Raw genomic sequence first — 21,097 nt, forward strand, 5'->3', positions numbered from 1 at the left:
GTTGTTTTGACCAATGAATAGTAAGTAGGACAGATAAAATGGGACATAGGGAGTATCTTCTAAACTTCTAGTTCAATTTTATTAGTACGTGGATTATAATGAAGATCATTCCATTTCATGGTTTTCTCGGCATTTCAATTTGGGTATATCTCCCCCTAATGCCGTGAAATAGATCTTCAGTATGCAGTCAGCGTATCTATTGATTCGAGCTCATAAAGAGACGCAACTGTTGGTGATATAATAATTGGACCGCATACTAAGAATATCAACGCAGAATGGGAAATGTTTATACGTACTAGGTTGTAGGGGGGATTGATACTGATACGCAGTGAGCTAGATTTGAAAATATATCAAGTATGATGTCCCCAAAATCATCAATACATGGTTGGGTCTTATCACGACATTTTGACAAACCAAATGATACTCATAAGTATGGTATGATTTCTTAAGAGTGCCAAAATAGCTTTAAGAAAATTAAAGCAATGAATGTCGTATAAGATGATGTGGATAATGTGGTTTGACTCAGATGTATAAAACATCGAGAGAATATAGTTGAAAAGATGCATCTATTTATTACCAGAATGATCTTACTGATGATCATTCATATTGGGATGAACTATCACCTTTGAGGGATAGTGATCATCAACTTAACATAGAGCAAGCACTTGATCAAAATATTGAACATCTTGCAATAGAATTACTATTGTAATGTATAGAGGTAAAGCCTATCACTTCTAGAATAGATATAGATGATAAGGTATTTATATCATCAATATGACCAAATAAGAGCATTTGCTTCAGGCAAAGCAACTTGGTCGAGTTCAACATTGAGCTGCTCGCTTAGGTTTCAGCAAGACGCTTCGGGGTGTGACACACACGTGAACAGTGCCTTTTATATCCACACGTGAAACATACTTTGCTGTTGGGCTAAAAGTTATATGAAGTTGTCCTCAACTAGTTGAATAACTTAAGTTTGGGACACAATTGTGTATAGCTGATTAAGTCAGTTACCGACTGAAAACCTTGAAATCTAAAGTTAAATAAGCCAAATTGTGACTTAGAAAAGACCAATGATATTTGTAGTCAAAAGCAATCCTTCAGGGATTTTTATAGCACTATCGACAGGATATGGGATTGATATAAATACCAATTTCAAGGGCTTATGTTAAAAACATGCTCCTGTCCAAAATAAGATTGGTAAATTCATATTTTGGAGATAACAACCTAGATCTTTCTAAAAAATCTATATACTATGGCTGGCTAAAAACGGGAGTCCACTTATTATTTGCATAAAGAAATTATATATTATGCAAATATGACAGAATATGCATATGAACTCATAAAATCAAGTCAGCCAAATAAATTGCACAAACTAGCAATTTAATTTAGGAGCATAAATAATAAATTCAAAGAACTATTTGAATGGCATTTTGAAACCAAATCAATATTCAAAGAACTATTTGAATGGCATTTTGAAACCAAATCAATGATTCTCGTAACCAAAATCAGATAGCCCAACATTTGAAAAATAGGTAAGCCCAAATAAAAATAGGAGAAGGAACTTAAAAGAAAAAAAAATTCTTTTAAATAATGGATCGTGACCCATATTCAAGTTCCGGCCCATTAAGAATGCTTATCTTCTTCACCACAAAAAAAATAAAATTGGCCCATTGAAAAGATATCAACAAAATAGGCATAACTTGTAGTTAATTATAAAATGGACCAGGTTTTGGCCAAAAAATGGGCCAAACCCGGCCCAAGAAAGCATATGAACATATATGCAAATGTCTGCAAAAGAAACCTAGTAGCCAGTAAAAAAAAAACGCGAGGGAGTGGGAGAGACGCGAAGCAGATAAGCCGGAGCCAACACCACCATACCCATCGCCGATCAGACTGGACATGAGTCGCCAATCGTCGTAAACTACCGCCGCTGACACGCCGGGCGGCCCTCTGCCGGAGGGTTGGTTGCCTACTTGCCGTTCGATTCAAGATCAACGGAGAAAAAGTGAGAGAGACGATCGGGAAAATTGAAAAATCGGAAAGGGGAAAAACGCAGTCCAAAAAAAAACGATAAAAGAGGCCGGAGGGAAATTGGCCGACTTCACCAATATCTGCGCCGCCCCAGAGCGTTGACCACCGCCACTCGCTGGAAATCCAGCGTCGTCGCGGGGCGTCGACCACCGCCACTCGCCGCCATAGCCGTGCTGAGCCGCCGCAGATCGGACAGAGTGCAGAGAATCCGTCGCATTCGCCGCCACGCACGCCATCGTCACCGGCCATCAACACCAACCCAGAGTCCAAAAAAAACGGCGAACAGGTTTTGATTCGAATTTTTATTTTTTAGCGAGTATCAATCAAAACAAATGTATTTGATATTTGATATGCAGAAAATTTCTGTGAATATATACATACGTATATATAAAAACAATTATATATACTACAAAAAATGACGCAACTCCGAATGTTTGCTGTTATCTTGTTAGTACAGGATATACCCTATTTTCTTACTGCTTGCTGTAGAAAACATATGAATAGCATACATGCTTGAAAAAAAACGTGCATAATCACATATAAATCTCAGCATACATTTACTACCAGAATATGTAAAGATATACAGATCAAGTAAATATGCAATTTGAAGCAAATAGTATAGTTTAGGCAATTAAAGCCCTAAGAATTGCATATACAAGAACATATACGAAATGCGTAGTTTAGCAATTATAAAAAATTGCCTATTCGAAAAATATGAAATTTGTACCGTTCACTGTGAGCGTGCTGATAACGTGTTGGAAAAGATTTGTTGTGCCTGTTGGCCTTTAGCTCTTAACCGGTGGATGGTAAATTTGCAGGAAATGTATAAGCTACTATAACAACAAAAGAGAATTGAGACAAGAAGAATGGGAGAATATTCTTATTCATCTGATCATTAGACCTCTATTACAACATATGAGAGCTTATATATATACAGTACAACAATGAATACATACAATAATGACATACTTAATTACTGGACCGTTACGTCCGTTACAATATAATGTCCATATTAATATATACTTATAACAGTTATGTTATATTTATTCAATTTTATTCACGGGAGTATCATATTTACGTGGCAATGATTAATTAATTAATTAATCAATTAATTAATAATAATAATAATAAGAAGAATATAAGATCTAAATAAATAAATAAGAATGGTGGTAGTAAATACTAAGAATGCGTTTGGTAGTTAGGACACTTAAATTTTTCAGAAAATTTAAAATGTATGTGAAAAAGATATTTTAATGTTTGATATGTTGTAGGTCATGTCTGTTGGTTATTAGCTCCTAACCGATGAACATTGCAGCTAAAGAGAAAAGAGATAGAGAAACAATAAACATAGGGAGAATAGTGTTTCATTCCATCGTGCATGTATATGTTACAATGGACATAAATATAATACAAACAATAACATAAATACATAATGGATACATAAATACAGAAACGGTTACAACCGTTATATACTTCATAATAATGTCCACTACTTAATATTATTTATAACATGATACAATTTTTTACGTAAGAAAATTGTGGTCATGAAAATCTAATTTCATGATATCAAAGAAAGTAAATCCTACTTAAAAGAGATAAGATTCTTTTTCTTAAAGAGACTATGAATCTACTAAATTTATTTAATTATAAGTATTTATCATTTTTGGTTTATTCGTTTCATACTACATTACTACATATAACATACTTCCACCCAGGGAAAATTGCTTAATTTTTCCAATTTGATACTTGGTAGAATTGATCAAAATTTGAATGGTCTTGAAACGCCGTCGTTTCAAATTGGTAGAATTTTGAATGGAAAAGGAAAACATTTGAAACGACGGCGTTTCTTAAGAATATAAATATCCTTCTCGCTGTCCGGACCCTGGAGTAATCAGGCTTCTTCTGCTAATCCCTAATTTCTCCAGCGATCAATCAATCTTCCGGCGAAGAATTCATATGCACTCAAGCTCTCATTGAACGAAGCTTTAGGAGAAGGCGGGGAAAGCTTGGGGCTTCTTCGTTTCTGCTGGTGTGCAGCACATTTTGCTTCTCTTGTTTGGGTAATTGAATGGTTTACTGTTTTGCTTCCTTTTTATCTATTCTGACGATTTGCATTGAAAAAACTAAATTTTGGACTGAATTGAGGGGGTGTTCTGAAGAAACTGGATCGTAGGAGTAAATTTTGGAGCATATGAGCATATCATTAGTGTAAAGAAGGGAAAATTACTGAACGTATTGATCGACACTCAAATTTTATAAATGCATACCTAACTATATTGTAATCATGTGATCTGGAAACCGCTTATATCACCGTTTTCTGGTAAGCTAATAGAGCACCTTTCTCGCCCATGAAAGAAGAAGCCCAAGGTTCTGCTTATCTTTGAAGGGATGGTCTAGTTCTTGCCAGTTTAAATGCTTGTCGGCATTCATTTGCATAAGCATTTTCTCACATTTTGTTCTCAAGATGTCATCATGTTCAGCTGCACCATCTATTGAGTTTAAGGATTCCAACCAACAAAATCTTAACCATGCTGTTGGAAACTCTTCCAACAATGGTAAGGGCACTCAAGAAAATGAGGACGAAGGAGAAAATGAGCACAAGGATGATGCTCCCAATGCAAATTATAATGGGACTGAGTATGAGGAGGATGATGAAGAAGAGGATGTAGATTTTAATCCCTTTCAAACAGAAGTTATTTGTCCAGAAGCTTCTTCTAGCCTGAGCTCGGAAGTTGAAGGTTTGGATGCTGATGTTGCTGACAGTGCTGACAATGTTTCTGAAGTTTTGAAAGGTTATGATGGAGCAAATTCACTAGGTCTACCACAGGACTGCCTGGCTGGTGATACTGAATATGGTGAAGAGATTGTGATGCAAACTGAAGCCTCTTCTGGAAAGCTTATGGAAATAGAAACTGTTTCAGTTACTCAAACTGAAAATGAAACAGTAAACATTAAGAAGAATGTATCAAACAGAGGGACAGATTGTATTCTGGAGCTTGCACCCAAAGAGTCTACCACTGGTGCAAATTCAAAGATGGCCATTATGGATAAGGATGATGAGGATGCTATATGCAGGCGAACTAGAGCACGGTATTCACTTGCTGGCTTTACACTTGATGAACTGGAGACTTTCCTTCAGGAAACAGATGATGAGGATGATATTCAGAATGCTGATGATGAAGAAGAATACAGAAAATTTCTAGCAGCTGTGTTACAGGGTGTAGATGGAAGCTCAACAAATGCACAAGAGAATGAAAATGTTGATGATGAAGATGAGGATAATGATGCTGATTTTGAGCTTGAAATTGAAGAGGCATTAGAGAGTGACCTTGATGAAAACATGAAGGATGATATTGTAGAGGAGTATGAGGCTGTTGATCAACGACCTAAGACTAGGCTAAGTAGGCGCCAAAAGACATCTGTTGAACATAAGAAAAAGGTTTCAGGAGAATCAAGTAGGCCATTACGCCCTCTGTTGCCATATTCACCAATTGCTTCATACTCTGCACTTGCAGGGAAAGGCTTGGTTCCTAGGCCTGCAACATTTTGTCTGCGTCCTGTCAATGATGGATTTATAAATGGATTTACTCCATATCAGATAGGACAACTGCACTGCCTGATACATGAGCATGTTCAACTTCTTATTCAGATATTTTCTATTTGTGTTCTTGACCCTGTCAGACGAGACATTGCTTCTGATATTCAGAAATTGATCTCCGAAATGCTGTGCAAGCGTGACGAAGTATTAGCACAGGGAAGGGTACCATACCCCCAATTTTGCTTCTTCCCTCAACATATTCATCCATCAGTGGCTGGTGAAGCTCCAAATGTTTTGCCGGGACAAAGTACCCATGGATTTTCTTCTGCCTCTGATATGCAGAAAGACTGCTCTTCTGTGCAGCCTTCTAATCGAACTTCTCCTTCAACAGGACAGGTAGGATATGCCTCAAATGAGCAGGAGGGATGCTTGCGAACTCCTGAAGGCTCCTCCTGGATGCCTTACATAGGCGATCCAACACTTTCTGTTCTTGATGTGGCTCCACTCAAATTGGTTAGAAAATTCATGGATGATGTTTTATCAGGTATGTCATGTGGGAAAAATGAATTTCATTTTGTTTATTAACTCAAATTAGGTCCTGATCCTTATTGTACACTATGTATTGACAATTGCTAACAGTTGCACAAGAATACCAGAGGCAGCCACTAGGAGCTAGCAATGATGTTCGCGCTGAAAAAACTCCCCTTTTTCCTGCTTGTAACATTCAGCAATCTGCTGAAACAGATTGTCATGCTCCATCTTCTTCATCTGTGGACCTTATTTCCTCATCTAATGTTCAAATAGCAAAAAAGACATTGGCTGCTTCACTAGTTGAAAGGGCCAAAAAAGAATCAATTGCACTTGTTCCAAAGGAGATTGCTAAACTGGCTCAGCAGTTCTATCCATTATTTAATCCAACCCTGTATCCTCATAAGGCACCTCCAGCGGCTGTGGTGAACCGGGTGCTCTTCACTGATGCAGAGGATAAGTAAGTTGATGCTCTGTGTGTGTGTATGTACATACATATATTGATTAGTACTGTAAATGATATTGACTTTTAGCAATGCTTATACTTTTGGTCTTATACTAGTCACTGCTCTTCTGTGATTAGGAGAATTAATAGTAAAATAAAAAACATAAGGTGATTAATGCAGGCTAAGTAGACACATTACTAAACTACAATGTAAATGATTCCCAACAGTAGATACAATATAATATCACTGAAGGAATATTTTAGTCGATTTTTCATGTTATTCGCATTTCTACTTATACAGTAACAATATCAGTTGTGTTGTGTATTTGTGTCAGCTTTAAAAAGAAAAGGTTACTTGGCTACTTGCTTCTTCTTATTTATGAAAAACATTGATATCAATTCCAAACAAGGGTTGCCCAACTTCTGCTTGCAAGATGTTGGAAATGGCAAGTTAATTAAAAACTCTTCATCTAATTGAAGATACAAAGCATGATATCAGTTCTTCACAAAGTAGCATCATTAGGTTCATAACTTTTGGATTTGAACTTTTGAAGCTATGAAACTTGTTCAATCTACTTTTGGGTACATAAGAAAGTTGTTCAGCATATTTGTATGTTTATTTAATGGTCTTCATTTTCATTTAGTCTCATATAATGGTGTGCTGCTTTTACTTATTATGATGGAAATCTTGAAATCTTATTTTGTTCAACCTTGCTGTCTTGTAGATTATTGGCTTTGGGACTGATGGAATACAATACGGACTGGAAAGCTATTCAACAGCGGTTTCTTCCTTGCAAATCTAAGCATCAGGTGATTTTTATATTGACCTGGTATTGCCTTTTTTGTTGCCTGTTTCTCCTCTCTCTCTCTCTTTTATTTTATTTTATTTTATTTTTTATTTTTAAAATTTTTTTAATGGTTCTGTATCTTGTGAACCACTTTTACTAAAAGCAGTTCCTATACTATATTTTATGCAGATTTTTGTCAGGCAGAAGAACCGCTCATCAGCTAAAGCACCTGAGAATCCAATAAAGGTAATTAACTGCAATTTCAGTATATGGCATCAAAGTTGTCTTGAACATCAACAGCTGACCATTTTCATGCATTGACCTGCTTCTTCTTCTTCTTCTTTTTCTGAAATATGTTTTAATGTTATCATGCATAGTAATCTTACCTGCAGAAGTTACTCCTTGATTATGTAGGCTGTTCGAAGGATGAAGAACTCCTCGTTGACCGCAGAAGAGATTGCACGGATTGAGGAAGTATGCATGTAAAGTAACTTTTGAATCCAGAATTACACTATTTTGCCCAAGCTGTCTAATCTTAATTGCCTAAATCATTCAGGGTTTGAGAGTGTTTAAACTTGACTGGATGTCAGTGTGGAAGTTCATTGTTCCATATAGAGATCCTTCTCTGTTACCTCGGCAATGGCGTATTGCTATTGGAACTCAGAAGTCATACAGATCAGATGCAAATAAAAAGGAAAGGCGGCGCTTATATGAATCACAAAGAAGAAAGTCCAAGGCTGCAGCTTTGGCAAGTTTGCACTCTTCATCAGAAAAAATGGTATAGTTTTTCTTCTATATTAGTTCGCATGGCTGAACTAACATTTCCCACCTGATTGGCTGCTTTATATTATTAAAATTAGTAATTTCCCACCTGATTGGCTGCTTTATATTATTAAAATTAGTAAAATCAGATATGAAGTCATATAGTCCTCAGAAATATATATTATTTTTTATGGTCTTTAGCTTTTATGTATTCAATAATTGTTTCTGATTCTTTCAAAAAACTTATAAAGTCTCTCATATTTTGAATTTAATAGTGTAAATGTATAACAAAGTACCACGTCGGCTAAACAAATATAGTATTGTGTGTATGCCTGTTTTTGGTGAGAGAAGAGGGATTCCTTTCATGAGTAATGGACTCATGGTACTATCTTATCTTAAAATGAGTTGGACTTTATTTTGTAGGATAATGGCATTGGTAAAATTGTTGAAGACAAGAATAGTGCGGACGATTGTACGGATAAAGATGATGAAGCTTATGTTCATGAGGCATTTTTGGCAGATTCAAGGGCTGGTGTCTCAGTCATCTCGGCAACTAATCCTATTCCAAATCTAGCAGATGAAAGTCGTCCTTATCCACCAGAAATCGGTGGTTCTCAAGTTGGAGAGAGAATAAATGAAAGTGGTTGTAGAGATCCTCTACCCCAAATCAACCAGTTTCCTATTTCTTTAAAGTACTGCTGTTACTTGTATAATCCCTCTCTTATGAGGCTGCTCATTTTACATTCTCCATTGAACCATGTTTCATTCATATCTGATTTCAGGTCATCCAATACTGAGGTGTTTATGCGGCCATATCGAGCCAGAAAAAGTAGCACTGCACGCGTAGTGAAATTAGCCCCACAGCTGCCTCCTGTTAATCTTCCACCAACTGCTCGTGTTATGTCACAGTCGGCATTTAAAAGCTACCAAGGTGTAGTCTGTACAAAGGTTTCTGGTGCTAAAGCTTGTCAGGATGTAAATGCCACAACAGATAATGGGGATCTGCAAGTTGCAAGTGCTGCAAAGACAGGACTCAATTGTTCAAGAAGAGATGTGGAAGTCGGGAGTATCACTGCTGAAAGCAATACTAGCACACGGCATCATGACGATGAATCTGAAGTCCTCAGGGATAGACAAGTGGTGGAAGAAAAGGATGGCCCAGATCTTCAGATGCATCCACTACTTTTTCGGGCTCCAGAAGATGGTCAATTGCTATATTATCCATTGAATTCTGGTCCTAATGCATATAGTTCATTCAACTTTTTTCCAGGCAGTCCACCCCAGCTAAATCTGAGTCTCTATCGCCAAACAAACCGTGGTTTTAACTTCTTTAACAAGGCTTTGAAACCCAAGGGAAAAGCTTCTGCATCATGTGGTCTTGGCTTTCATCCACTTCTACAAAGAGCTGCTGATGCAAATTGTGTCTCAGAAACTGCAAACTCTGTTGCCCAACCCTCTACTTATTCAGAACTACCAAGGGAAAGACTTGCCCAACCTCCAAGCTCAATAGATGCCTCTCGAACCGAGTCATGTATGAATAATAGTTTAGTTGCTGCACATCTTAAACCCACTAGTCCTATTGGAAATTATAGTGAACCGGATCTTGAAATGCACTTGAGTCTTACATCCAGAAAGCAGAAAGCTCTAGAAAAGGCATCGAGAAGTATTTCGGAGACTGAAGTGAGGTCTCCAAATACAAGTACTTTAAACAGAATGAGCAGTAATCTTGGTTCAAGTGCTCAAGCATTGGCCGTATCCAACGAAAAGGATATTGTAAACAACGTTGATGACATATCAGGCCAGTCTCTTCCAGGAATTGTGATGGAGCAGGAAGAGTTGAGTGACTCTGAGGAAGAAGAAGAAGAAGAAGAAAATGTGGAGTTTGAATGCGAGGAGATGGCAGATTCAGAGGGAGAGATATCTCATTCTGAGCAGATCACTGGTGGACAAATTGAGGTACCTTTTCATTATTTCTTCAGCATTTTGAACAGCTCAATATTGGACAAAATACCTTTTTTATTCTTATTTTTAATTTCTTAATCTGTAATATTGTTTAGAAATACCTTCAAGTATATTATCTTGCGGCAATTTATATGGCAGCCTATTGCAGTAATAGTTATTTCCTTGATGGCTTTTTTTTTTGGTCCAACAAATTTTATCAGGAGGCGGGCAGAGTTGCTAGTGATGAAGACTCTGACGATCATGTACCAGTCAGACGTGGAATTTCAAAGGAGAATTCTTGTAACCCCTCTCAAGGCAATATGACACAGTTGGTATTGAGAGATAGAGAGAGATATAGCCAGCCCAATTCCTTGTGCTTGAATTTGAATTCATTTCCACCTGCCTCACCTCCATCAAAGCTCAAGGATACTACTAGTGGTTTTGTTGGCAAAATGCAAAAGCCTGCTGGTTCTAAAAGGTCTGGAGTGAATGTTATTCTCGATGAGAATAGTGCGAAAATGGAGAAGCCTGCTGCAAACATTATTTTAGAAGAGTTGAATTTGGGTTCTTTGGCTTCCTCACTCAGGAAACCAAGAAAACGTGCACGTAGAACAGATTCTGTTCCCAATACTGGAGGATCTAAAAAAGGAATACCAAGTTTGAATTCGGACATCAGCATAGAAAGCTCAAAGAAAAGCAATGAAGGTGAAATCGATTGATTGATTCTCTCTCTGACAAGCTCGGAGTATTGGGTGGGGTTAAGGAATAATGAATACAAGCCAAGCCGAGATGGTGAAGATGATGCTGGGGCAGGGATGAGCCAAGAAAATTGGTTGGTGAAAGCCATTCTGAGGGAGCATGCCAAGAAAAGCCCAAACCTTGTGTTGATTTCAGGATGCAGAAGTAATGTGGAACCAAGAAAAGAAGGTAAACTAATTTTGCGTGCTGATGCTCCTTCACAGAATCACAGGGACTGTTTGTTTGTAAAGTTTGCAGGCCCTGGGCTCGCCAAACGTGACACATTCAACTCAGTTGTTGAATAGATAAATGCGGCCCCGCAGTGAAATCCCATCTGTACAAAAGCACGGGAAAAACGAGTTTTGATTTTTGATTAGGAAAAGGAAAATGATGAGAATTTCATGGAGAAAAGAGGGAATACACATCGTATGTATCTCCATTGTGTAGAAACAACAGAGATCCTGCAAGGTTTTATGCGTAAGCAAAAGTTCTGTTCTTGCTAAGGGATCTGAAAACTTTTTTTTTTTTTTTTAAACATTTTATCATCAATAGGTGCCGGTCACCGCCACCTTCCGGCCAGGCATATTTGCTATTTTTGGGAATTGGGATTAAAAAAAAGAAAGAAGAAGAGCAGAGGCCATCACATATGTAAAAGAAAAAGAGAGAGAATAGGAACCTCAATCAACCCTTTATTTTAATATATTATTTCTAATATAAAATAGCCATAAGAAGAGCAGTTAATGCAATTTGGTAAAAGTTCCCGCCCACAATTAAACGGTTCCCGCCCACAATTAAACGCCGCCGTTTTAGGGGTAAAACGTTAGGTTATAAAATCCTGTGATAGATAGAAGTCTGAAAGGTAACAAACTTAATTATATTTATACTTTTTTTCGTAAAACGTTAGGCTATTAATACTTTTTTATCGAAAGTTGCTTAAACCCTTTCGTATTTCGATTTCAATCCTTTCAATGCCGGCTGCTGTGTATCAATGCAGATATTATTGAAGATACCGATGGGTTATCATTAATAGGATACATTCATATCTGCCATCCATGGAGTTCTATAAATACATTTTGGTAGAGGAATCTGAATTGGTGACCGAACTAGGCTGCAGGGCAGCAGTGATGCCGGAAGCCTCGCCGGAGAGGGAAAACGTCAAGGGAAAGCAGCCTTCCGAATTAGATCCTGGCAAGGGAAAACGTCAAGAATCTATTTGTAGCCAGAGTACATGGGAAAGGTATACACTTCTTATTTGTAATTTTTGGTGTTTTTAAAACAAATTTGTGTTGATTCTTTATCTCAGATCCTATTCATTTTGAAGCAAAGCAAAGTAGATCCAAGTAATATCTATGGCCTCTAATTTTATTTTTTGGGGGCTGCCTTCCAATATGTGAAAAAAACAGTAACTCATTTATGGGATTAAAAAAATGAAGGAATACATAGTGACTAATACCTTCTCTACAAAATGCAATTGTTCAGTACTTTATGTAGATAGGATTATTTATGTAATGTATGCATATTGAATTGTTGTTCATGTGTTCTTGCATTGTTGAGTGTTGTGATATAATTCTAATGTTTAATTTACTTTTATCTTATTTGTGTATACTATTTTATACTTCTTTAATTAAAGCAAGCCTAATGAATTTTTAAATGTAAAATGATAGCTTTCTATATGAAGAAGAGCATGTACCTGTCAGCAAATTGATGGAGCTCCCATTTGCCTGTTAAGAGGTAATGAATTTCTAAGAGTATTGGAATAAGTTTAAACCTGTATTATTTGAATTAAAGTAATTAAAATAGGGTATGTCTAACAGAGTAGAATGTTAAGTCCAGTATTTTTTTCTTTGAGCATAAATACTCAGCACAGTGACATTTAACTGAATTTATAATTTAGTAGTAAATTGGTAAGTCACTTACCTAAGCTGAAGTGCAAACTGAAATAGGTAGCATGCATTACTAATGGTATTTTGAGCAGTCTGCATAAATAGTTAGAGAGTATACAGTCACATTAATTAGAATATAATGGATATTGAATTCAACTTAAGTACGATTAATGCAACTCGCTGAAATAATCATAGTATCCCAATGTGATTACATGTAAATTAGTATACCAATAAGTGCATTCAAAACCCAAAACCAAAATCAGATGTAAATTGGAATTTAATTTGTGCGACAATATCTAATGGACTGTAAAAGAACAGTTAACCAATGGACATGTATCAAATTATAATAATTGGCAAGAAGCTTAGACTGTAATGGACTATGGAATGAGTTCAAAGTGTTCTTTTATTATACCAATGGTGTACCATATTTCATTTAATGGAGTCATTTTTAATTATTCAAGTCTTTTGTAGTACAACATTACGTCATCACTTCAGTCAAACCTGTGATACTGCTGCTGCAGTTCTGCAGGGCTAGGATCCTTGACAGNGCCAATTTTCTGCTCATAGTTGAATCCCATAGACCCTGCTCTTAACCATAGACCCTGCTGTATCACCTTTTTGTATCATCATCTCTGTTCTTTTACCTGCAAAAGTGATAAGCCAAAAGTTACTGATTCTGATCAGTTTATAGTGTTATGGACAAATTTAGCTAATGAATACGTATATCTATATATGTGCCTATATATATATTTATGTATTTTGTATATATTAATTCTATGAAGAAGTTGTATGAATAAAAAAAATTATATTCAGAACTACAGAACCAATTCAGTTCAATAATTTTACATTGAAATGAAAAATGCAGACCACTCTTATTCCCAATAAAATAGGGAATGCTTTTTGAGTAAAAGAGTATTAGTAATTATTATACTACCATTACCAATGCATTTAATCTAATATAAATTGCCAATTCTTTGAAGGGAGTAAGGAAATCTTTCTTCAAATTCACTTTCACCATTCAAATGTAGATTCTAAGCAACAATTTGGAAGAAAATAATGAAGTTAGAGCATTCAACAATTATTGGTTCCAAGAGAAAATATGAGCATTCAAATAAAGGTAAACTTACATACAGCTATATTTCATATGTTTTTTAACTGATCTCAAAGACATTGTTTACATTATTTTAATCCATTTTGAGTCGGAAGTGTATGTGTACAAAAGTATGCCTCTTCAGTGTGATTATCATTACAATAAAAAGTAGGGAGATCACTTTTGCTGACAGTATGAAATTTGCTGACAGTATGAAATTTCCTATTAATTGCATGTAGGGAGATCACTTATGTTCATAGGACTATTGATATTTGTTGTCCAGCTTCTCAGGCAATTTATTCTCACAATGAAGTAATTTGATAGATAATTTTATCAACAATTATTGTACCCCGTAATACTTATCTTTTATATTCCCCCTATTTTTTGAAATTCATATATACATTTATGATATATGTATTGGTATTAAACATCTCAGATATAGCATAAAGAACAATTATTAGAACAGGTATTGTATATATATTGAGAAAACTTATCTTTATAAGTATAAATTTGCATCATATGTGGCGCAGCTCTGTCTGTGTTCTGCTTCTCTCCGTGCCTGTACTTAGATTTGACCTGGGAAGATATTAGCTAGGGCTTGGGACAAAAAAAAAAGTAACTAATAATCAATACCATAAAATAAAATTCGCAAATTATGAATAGAAATGGTTTCCTTCCCGTCAGTTAAATTCAAACTCAAATAGAGGTCCGTAGATCTAATATACGGAGAAAGGGAACAGATTACCCTATACTGATGAGAAAGTGCTGTATGATCCTTGCATCGCATCTGAATTCTTCAAATCGCAATGCAGTTGAAATCGCTTTCCGGTCTTTAAATCTTGGATTCTTGACGAACCGTGTGTCTTTTTGCTGCAATTTGTGAAAAACTGAGGTTTTAGGGACGTGTATTTGGCCTTGTTTCCATTTGTGACGGGTGAGTTAGGCTTTCGGACATCTGCGCGAAGAAGACGACGAACGAAAAGGGCGGAGCTGATGAGCGTTTGATGGGTTGTTGGTATTTATATGGTGGGCTGTATTGGGTCGGGTATGGGCTTCCAGATTTGGGCTAATGTGGTAGGGAAAATAATATAGGTATTCAGAACTTGGGCTATTGTTATGTTTATATATTACTTTTTTTCAATTTTGTTTTTAATTTGATTAATATTTTTATTTTCCAGATGTTATTATACTGTTATTATCAGTATTTTTATTATTAGTATTTGTGTTGTTTTATTAAATGTAAATATTATTTATCCTTCTATTTGTCTTTGTAATACATTTTTTTGTATGTACGAATTCTTATTCTTATTATTATAATTATTTGTATATTGTTATTTATGATATATTTACGGTTATAATTATAATTGAAAAAACCTTTATTTACAGGATATAGTTATTTTTTTATTTGCTTTTATAATCATAAGTAGTTGTATGTCAAATATGTAGAAATCTACTTATCTTTATTAGATCTTTCTCTGTTCGTTTTGAGAGAAGCTTTTGCAATTTGTAACCTCTCTATATGTACTCCTTGGTCTGCTTCATGTGTTTTTCCACACATGTATTCCTTTGTTGGTGTTCAATGAGGTAGATCTGTAAATGAAGGAGTTATGGTTTCAATCTAATGAGCTAAAATTGTATATATTTGTTGGTAGAAATTAATTAAAACATACCAGATGCTATAGACTCTGTCTCTATAGCCATGGAAGTCGATATCTCTTAATCGAACCAGTTTAGTGCTTAGACAGTATGCAGTTTTCTATAATGGTTTAACGATGGTGAAGTGAGGGAATTAGAAGCAGCGGGTATGGGGTTACTTTGTTAAGGAGCTGATCATGGATTGGAGCGTATTCTGGATTTCTATGGTTTCATTTCCATTTCGGATGAGAGAGTGATACGCAGAGAATAGGAGGAAGACGACCGGAAAATGAGAGGAGTTGGGTTGAAACAATCATTATTGGGTGGACCATACTATCAAATAATGCACATTCAATATAAAAATAATGTACATTCAGTATAAAAATAATTTACATTATATTCATGGGATGTACATTATTTGTGTGCTGAATGTACATTATTTTGTATAATGTACACTCAACACAAAAATAATGTACATTTAGATAAAAATAATGTACATTTAGTACATTAAAAATGTACATTTTATTATGGTCCACACATCAATGTGTAGACCATGGTCCACACAATAATTTGACGGGTTGAAATGGGTGGGCTGGGTATTTATAGTTGGGCTATAAGGAAAGATGGGCTTTGGTTTTTTTTTCTTTGCAGCCCTATGCCCCTATATATACGGAGTATGTTTATATATACCGAGTATATATTTTAGATTATACGGAGTATATATTTTATCATTTACTATAAGATGTTCTAGTCATTTGTAATTTTATTCTTATGTCAGTAAGTGTCGTTAGTTAATTCATTTATATTAGGACTTTAATGGTCCAAAATTATATTAATATTATTAATAATAAATTTTGCAAAGTTTAATGCTAACGTATTTCAATATTAGTAATATTAAGTAATTGGTATGCAATCAAAACTATTATTATATATATAAAATAAAGAACAATGTTTAAAATATTAGGATAATTATTTATTATTGTTATATTAGGAGATTTATATAATTATTGTATAATTATTGTTATAATATATTTTCTTATACCATTGACTGACTTGGTGTGAGATGTAATATTATTAGATATAACAATTAAATTTATTTGAGACGTGAATAATTATAGTTCGTGCACCGCACGGGTATAATACTAGTTACATATACATTTCATTATTCCATTCCATATGAAGGGTAATTATTATATTTAAAAGGGATTACTGAGCGCTATGGCCATCACAAGCAGCCATGGAGGCCTTCCCCATGGCAGCTAAGGAGATGGCATTGTTGCAAATGTTTGCAAATGCTCTCATGTGCTTCCTTCCATATTCTCCCAATGCCCCACAGTGTTCCTCAAATATCTTCACCTGCCAATTAATTGAACACATACATACATATTATATATAGTGGCGTGGAGATGGAATAAAAATAGGGCATTGAATTGGTTAGTATAGTACCATTGATCTGAGGCATTCCCAATCATCAACCAGAGGGCCGGTTTTCCTGACAGATTTGAGAATGGAATGGGCTTTTTGTGTACCAAATAGATAATCTCCAATTGCAGCAACACTCCCATCTATATGTGCTCTGAGTTGCATCTTCTCACCTATCTCCTTTAAGACCTTCTCCTTCATTTCCGACTTGTCTCCTAGTCTCTTGTACTACACATACATAATATTATTCAACCACATTTAGCTTAATTATTAATTATAATTACAGGTGAGATAATGGACCGGATGAAATAATTGAACCCATATGTATATAATCAACTACGTACATACCTTCTCCCAGAGGTAGAGAAGCTCAGCGTCCCTTTGATGAACACCCCCAGGCATGGGCATGGTGGCAACATTAACATTATTAGTGGGAGGGACCCAGCAGTGTTTAGAATCAGCTGCAACATATCCTTGGTACTTTGAAAGCTTGTCCTTTCTTATATCCATGTTCCCATACTCCTTTACGTGAGACCCCATTTCTGTTCCATTGTTAAAGGTTCTGTACTTCACCCTCTCGAATTGCTCTTCGATTCTCTCCTTCTTCCTGTTGTGACAATCACTGCAAATACAAAACATTCAATTTTATATATTACAACCTACAATTACATATATATATATATATATATATATATATATATATATATGTTAGCTAGCTAGCGATCGAGCTGAGTGATGATGAGCAAGATAATTAATTAAGTTGAAGAAAAAGATGGAAGAAATTAAACAATAATCTTCAATTCTGCATATATGCATGTATATATATAGATCACATCCAATTACAATATATATATATATATTAAATATATATACCTATCCTCCATCCAAGCAATACTGAACAAATCTCCCAAGCACGTGGTGTATTCTGGTGGGGGTGCAGGTTCTTCACCAGGACAATACCTGGTAATTAAATTAAAAGATTATATATATATATATATATATATATATATATATAAATGCTCTTTCATCAATATTATAAATAAATAAATAAAAGATTATATATAAACTGAATGCATTTTATACATACCAACCCCAACTACTCTCCTCTGTATTGGCTGCTGTCATTGCGTAAATGTTCCAATCATCAGGCAATAATCCTTCAAACATACTCCCACTCTCGCATGCTTCTATATAGATAACCTGCATGCATGCATGCATTTATATATCATTACCATACAATTAATGCCTCAATCATCATTATATATATATTCTTTTTTTTTTAAATACTACTGATGACTCTATTACAATGCAGTATCTGTTCATAATTACCATCTTTTTATAGGTTCCAGCTTCATGTTTCTTCTTCAAAACAGCAATCAATTGATCGGCATAAAGATCTGAGCCGGATGGCATAGCTGCAAAATCAAAGACTTATAATAATTATATTATATGTTTCTAGCTAGCTTAGCATAGCTTGTTGCTAAATAATACGGATCGGAGTAGTATAAAATTATGAAATTGGATGAACATTAAGTGTACTGACCAACGTATCCAGGAGCTCCATGATCGGCATAATAAATGAAGATGACATCTTTGTTTTTCGTGTTAAGTACTTTGCCACTTCCACCCACGACGGCGCTCTTGTTTCCCAGAAGCACTGCAAAAAAATTGTCCGTGTTCACTTCTTCACCCGTGTAGTCCTTAGGCACCCCAGCATACACGTCGCTACCATTTGGACTATTAATTATCACTCCTTTTCTTGGATTTTCTTCATTATTTGCAATGTCATCGTACATGAAAACTATTATATTTTCATCCTTCAACCCTCCCTTTTTCAGAAGTTGATATGCATGGCAAACATCCGACTACATCCACAAACATACATACATGCAATTCAATTAATTAATCCGCCCTGTTACGCTAATTAATAATAATATATTATATATAACAACCAGCTATATATTCACCTGATGACGGTAATTCCAGTATTCATTTGAACCGGCCACAAGAACCGCCCATTTTGTGCCTCCGGAATTTTCATCTTCTCCGTCCTTGTCTACCGCCGACCGGAGTATTGTGCTTAGCCGGTCAGTTGCAGCGCCACAAGGAGGAGGCTGTACCGCCACAACAAGCACCGCCAACACCAATATCACTTTCAATGTAATAGAGCTACTAACCCCCATTGAGGAATTCGATCGAATTAAAGCTAAGACACGTACTCGATCACAAAATATATTTCTTATTTGATCTCAGCTCAGCTCATGAATATATATATATGCAAAAAGGTTACCTGTTGCTGGAAACAGCTGCGGGCTAATCAAAGTGCCAATAATATTCCTAGTAGATATAGTTTATGGTTCGCTGTTTTAATTTCCTAGGTTTTTATCTATGTGCTTAATTCAAGAAATTAAATTGGGGTGTTTAGTAAATAATTGTTAGCTCATTGAGTTAGCGGGTTTGACTAGTTGATAGCATTAAATAATTGTTGAAAGATGTTTAATAAATTGGCATATAAAATAACTTCTCAAAAAGTTTATCCAAAAAGTTATTTTGAGCAACTTTTTTGAATTTTAACATTTTAGAGCAATAAATTGTTATAAAAAGCTAATTAGTCAAATATAGTGACTATTTAATTAAGTCAAACAATTAATAATAATCAAATAAGCTAAAATTAGTTAATAAGGTAACTAAATAATGCCATTGTTTTGTGGGTATCCTAAACGTTTTCTTAGTGCACTGAAAACATTGGTTTTTTGCAAACTGATTTGATGAACTTCTCAAAGTGCGTGCGTGGGGTTTAGTTTCATTGTCAATTAACCTTTTTATTTCAACTAATTAATGAAATTTAAGGGCAAAGTTCTTGTGGTTTAGTAGCACTAGTTGACTCTTTTAGAAAGTAGCTATGATCAGTAGTATAAAAAAAAAAACAAAAAACTAATGGAATTTGAGTTGTGAAAGTCATCCGGTTACGGTAAGGACACAACACATTACGTACATTTTCGACAAACATGTTAACGTCTGATTCATAAAATGTGAATGATTAGTGCACGTACTCAAATTACATAAAATACAAAGTAAAGAATCAATTAATTAGAAGTAAACACTTTTTGGGATAATAAAGTTATATTTGAGATGTAATGACGTATAACCATAATTCTTTATTTAGAACAAACCTTGCGTGTGTTAGAGCATATTGTACCATAGACCAGGATTTATTTTGTATTGTAGACCTTAGTCCAAAATAACATCAGATTATGTTAGTTGTCATATGCTATACCTTAATAGTTTGTCTTGAGAACACAAAACATGAAGTTACCAACACATAATATCAGTGTTGCAAAAATCCCGCCACTGATTAATCGGTGCCTAGCCGCTGGCCGTCCGCCTAGCGTATCACCATAATCGGTGGTCTAGGCGATCGACTAGGTCGCCTAGTCAGTCGATTAGTTATTGCTCCCTTCTTTTTAAAATGAGTTATTTCACTCAAAACGACATCGTTTTGAGCAAAATAACCCTAAATCGTTCAAACTCTAGATGTTTTTAGATTAATATTTAATATTTTAGTATTAACAATTAAAGTTTTAAATAGTTCATAATTATCAAGTCTTAAAAATTTAAAAATTTAAACAAATTTTTAAAAAATAAAAAATACACAGGCGTCTAGGCGCCGATTAATCCCCGCCTAGGCACCCTAGATACTAGGCGTCCCCGAGCGCCTAGCGATTTTTTTAACCATGCATAATATGTTAAGTACATACACACAATATGTTGTTAAAATATGATGTGTTTGTAGTTACCGGTCCTGATCCATGGTATAATAATTGGAGTGTTGGGGGACGGGTCAAAGTCAGGAGGTCCAGCAGAGTAGAAACTTTTATTTTTTATTTTTATTTTTATGGCGTCTTAGGAATGCTGTGCTGGCCAGCAAATATTTAGAAGACTATATCCAATTAGGCTTAAACTATGGTCAATTTTTCATTAGATTTTATAATTCATTTTCCTTTCCATTGTTTTAGATACATAGTCATATATATATGTGGGTCGCCGTTGGATAAGAATTGAAGCAATACATTGGATAAATACATATGTGGGTAGCTGTTGGATAAGAATTGAAGCAATACACTAAGGCAACCTCACCTTAATTAATCGGGTAATTACAAAATTTATATTGACTTTTTATAAGAGGTATTTATTGAGACTATTCAGTTATAGACAACCTTATAGTCCTTTATTGACTAAGGTAAAAACTTGTGAACTGCTCAATAATACACACTTTATAATCCTCTACCACCTAGG

General features: G+C 35.2%; 2 protein-coding genes and 2 long non-coding RNA genes across 5 annotated transcripts; 1 reads left to right on the forward strand and 3 right to left on the reverse strand.

The window, feature by feature from the left end:
- The first annotated feature begins 1,823 nt into the window (after positions 1–1,823).
- LOC116009932 lies at positions 1,824–11,274 on the forward strand. Its single transcript, XM_031249137.1, has 10 exons — positions 1,824–2,317; positions 3,957–6,113; positions 6,209–6,557; positions 7,268–7,352; positions 7,520–7,576; positions 7,745–7,804; positions 7,887–8,108; positions 8,516–8,784; positions 8,875–10,048; positions 10,255–11,274. Exons 2-10 carry the CDS (start codon positions 4,496–4,498, stop codon positions 10,750–10,752), a joined length of 4,332 nt encoding a protein of 1,443 aa, XP_031104997.1. The 5' UTR covers positions 1,824–2,317; positions 3,957–4,495; the 3' UTR covers positions 10,753–11,274.
- Positions 11,275–11,752: 478 nt separating this feature from the next.
- On the reverse strand, positions 11,753–13,192 carry LOC116011407. Its single transcript, XR_004097016.1, has 3 exons — positions 12,689–13,192; positions 12,462–12,539; positions 11,753–11,956 (listed from the first exon to the last, which is right to left on the reverse strand). It is a non-coding gene; the product is annotated as an uncharacterized LOC116011407 (long non-coding RNA).
- Positions 13,193–13,411: 219 nt separating this feature from the next.
- On the reverse strand, positions 13,412–14,738 carry LOC116011408. Of its 2 annotated transcripts, none has more exons than XR_004097017.1 (2): positions 14,490–14,738; positions 13,412–14,303 (listed from the first exon to the last, which is right to left on the reverse strand). It is a non-coding gene; the product is annotated as an uncharacterized LOC116011408 (long non-coding RNA). The 2 variants fall into 2 exon arrangements; XR_004097018.1 differs by having other exon boundaries at positions 13,412–14,341.
- Positions 14,739–16,527: 1,789 nt separating this feature from the next.
- Positions 16,528–18,984, reverse strand: LOC116011332 (vacuolar-processing enzyme-like). Its single transcript, XM_031250881.1, has 8 exons — positions 18,769–18,984; positions 18,345–18,666; positions 18,131–18,216; positions 17,889–18,001; positions 17,675–17,761; positions 17,150–17,423; positions 16,826–17,029; positions 16,528–16,735 (listed from the first exon to the last, which is right to left on the reverse strand). Exons 1-8 carry the CDS (start codon positions 18,982–18,984, stop codon positions 16,586–16,588), a joined length of 1,452 nt encoding a protein of 483 aa, XP_031106741.1. The 3' UTR covers positions 16,528–16,585.
- Positions 18,985–21,097: the final 2,113 nt, after the last annotated feature.

This window comes from Ipomoea triloba, chromosome 2, assembly GCF_003576645.1.
Source record: "Ipomoea triloba cultivar NCNSP0323 chromosome 2, ASM357664v1".
Taxonomy (NCBI): Eukaryota; Viridiplantae; Streptophyta; class Magnoliopsida; order Solanales; family Convolvulaceae; genus Ipomoea; species Ipomoea triloba.

Coding starts and splice junctions, on each gene's coding strand:
- LOC116009932 (XM_031249137.1), top strand. CDS start 4,496: ATGTCATCATGTTCAGCTGCACCATCTATTGAGTTTAAGGATTCCAAC. Junction 6,114..6,208: donor CATGGATGATGTTTTATCAG/GTATGTCATGTG, acceptor AATTGCTAACAG/TTGCACAAGAATACCAGAGG. Junction 8,109..8,515: donor ACTCTTCATCAGAAAAAATG/GTATAGTTTTTC, acceptor TTTATTTTGTAG/GATAATGGCATTGGTAAAAT.
- LOC116011332 (XM_031250881.1), bottom strand. CDS start 18,984: ATGGGGGTTAGTAGCTCTATTACATTGAAAGTGATATTGGTGTTGGCG. Junction 17,424..17,674: donor ATTGCTTGGATGGAGGATAG/GTATATATATTT, acceptor TTGTATTTGCAG/TGATTGTCACAACAGGAAGA. Junction 16,736..16,825: donor GGGAATGCCTCAGATCAATG/GTACTATACTAA, acceptor ATTAATTGGCAG/GTGAAGATATTTGAGGAACA.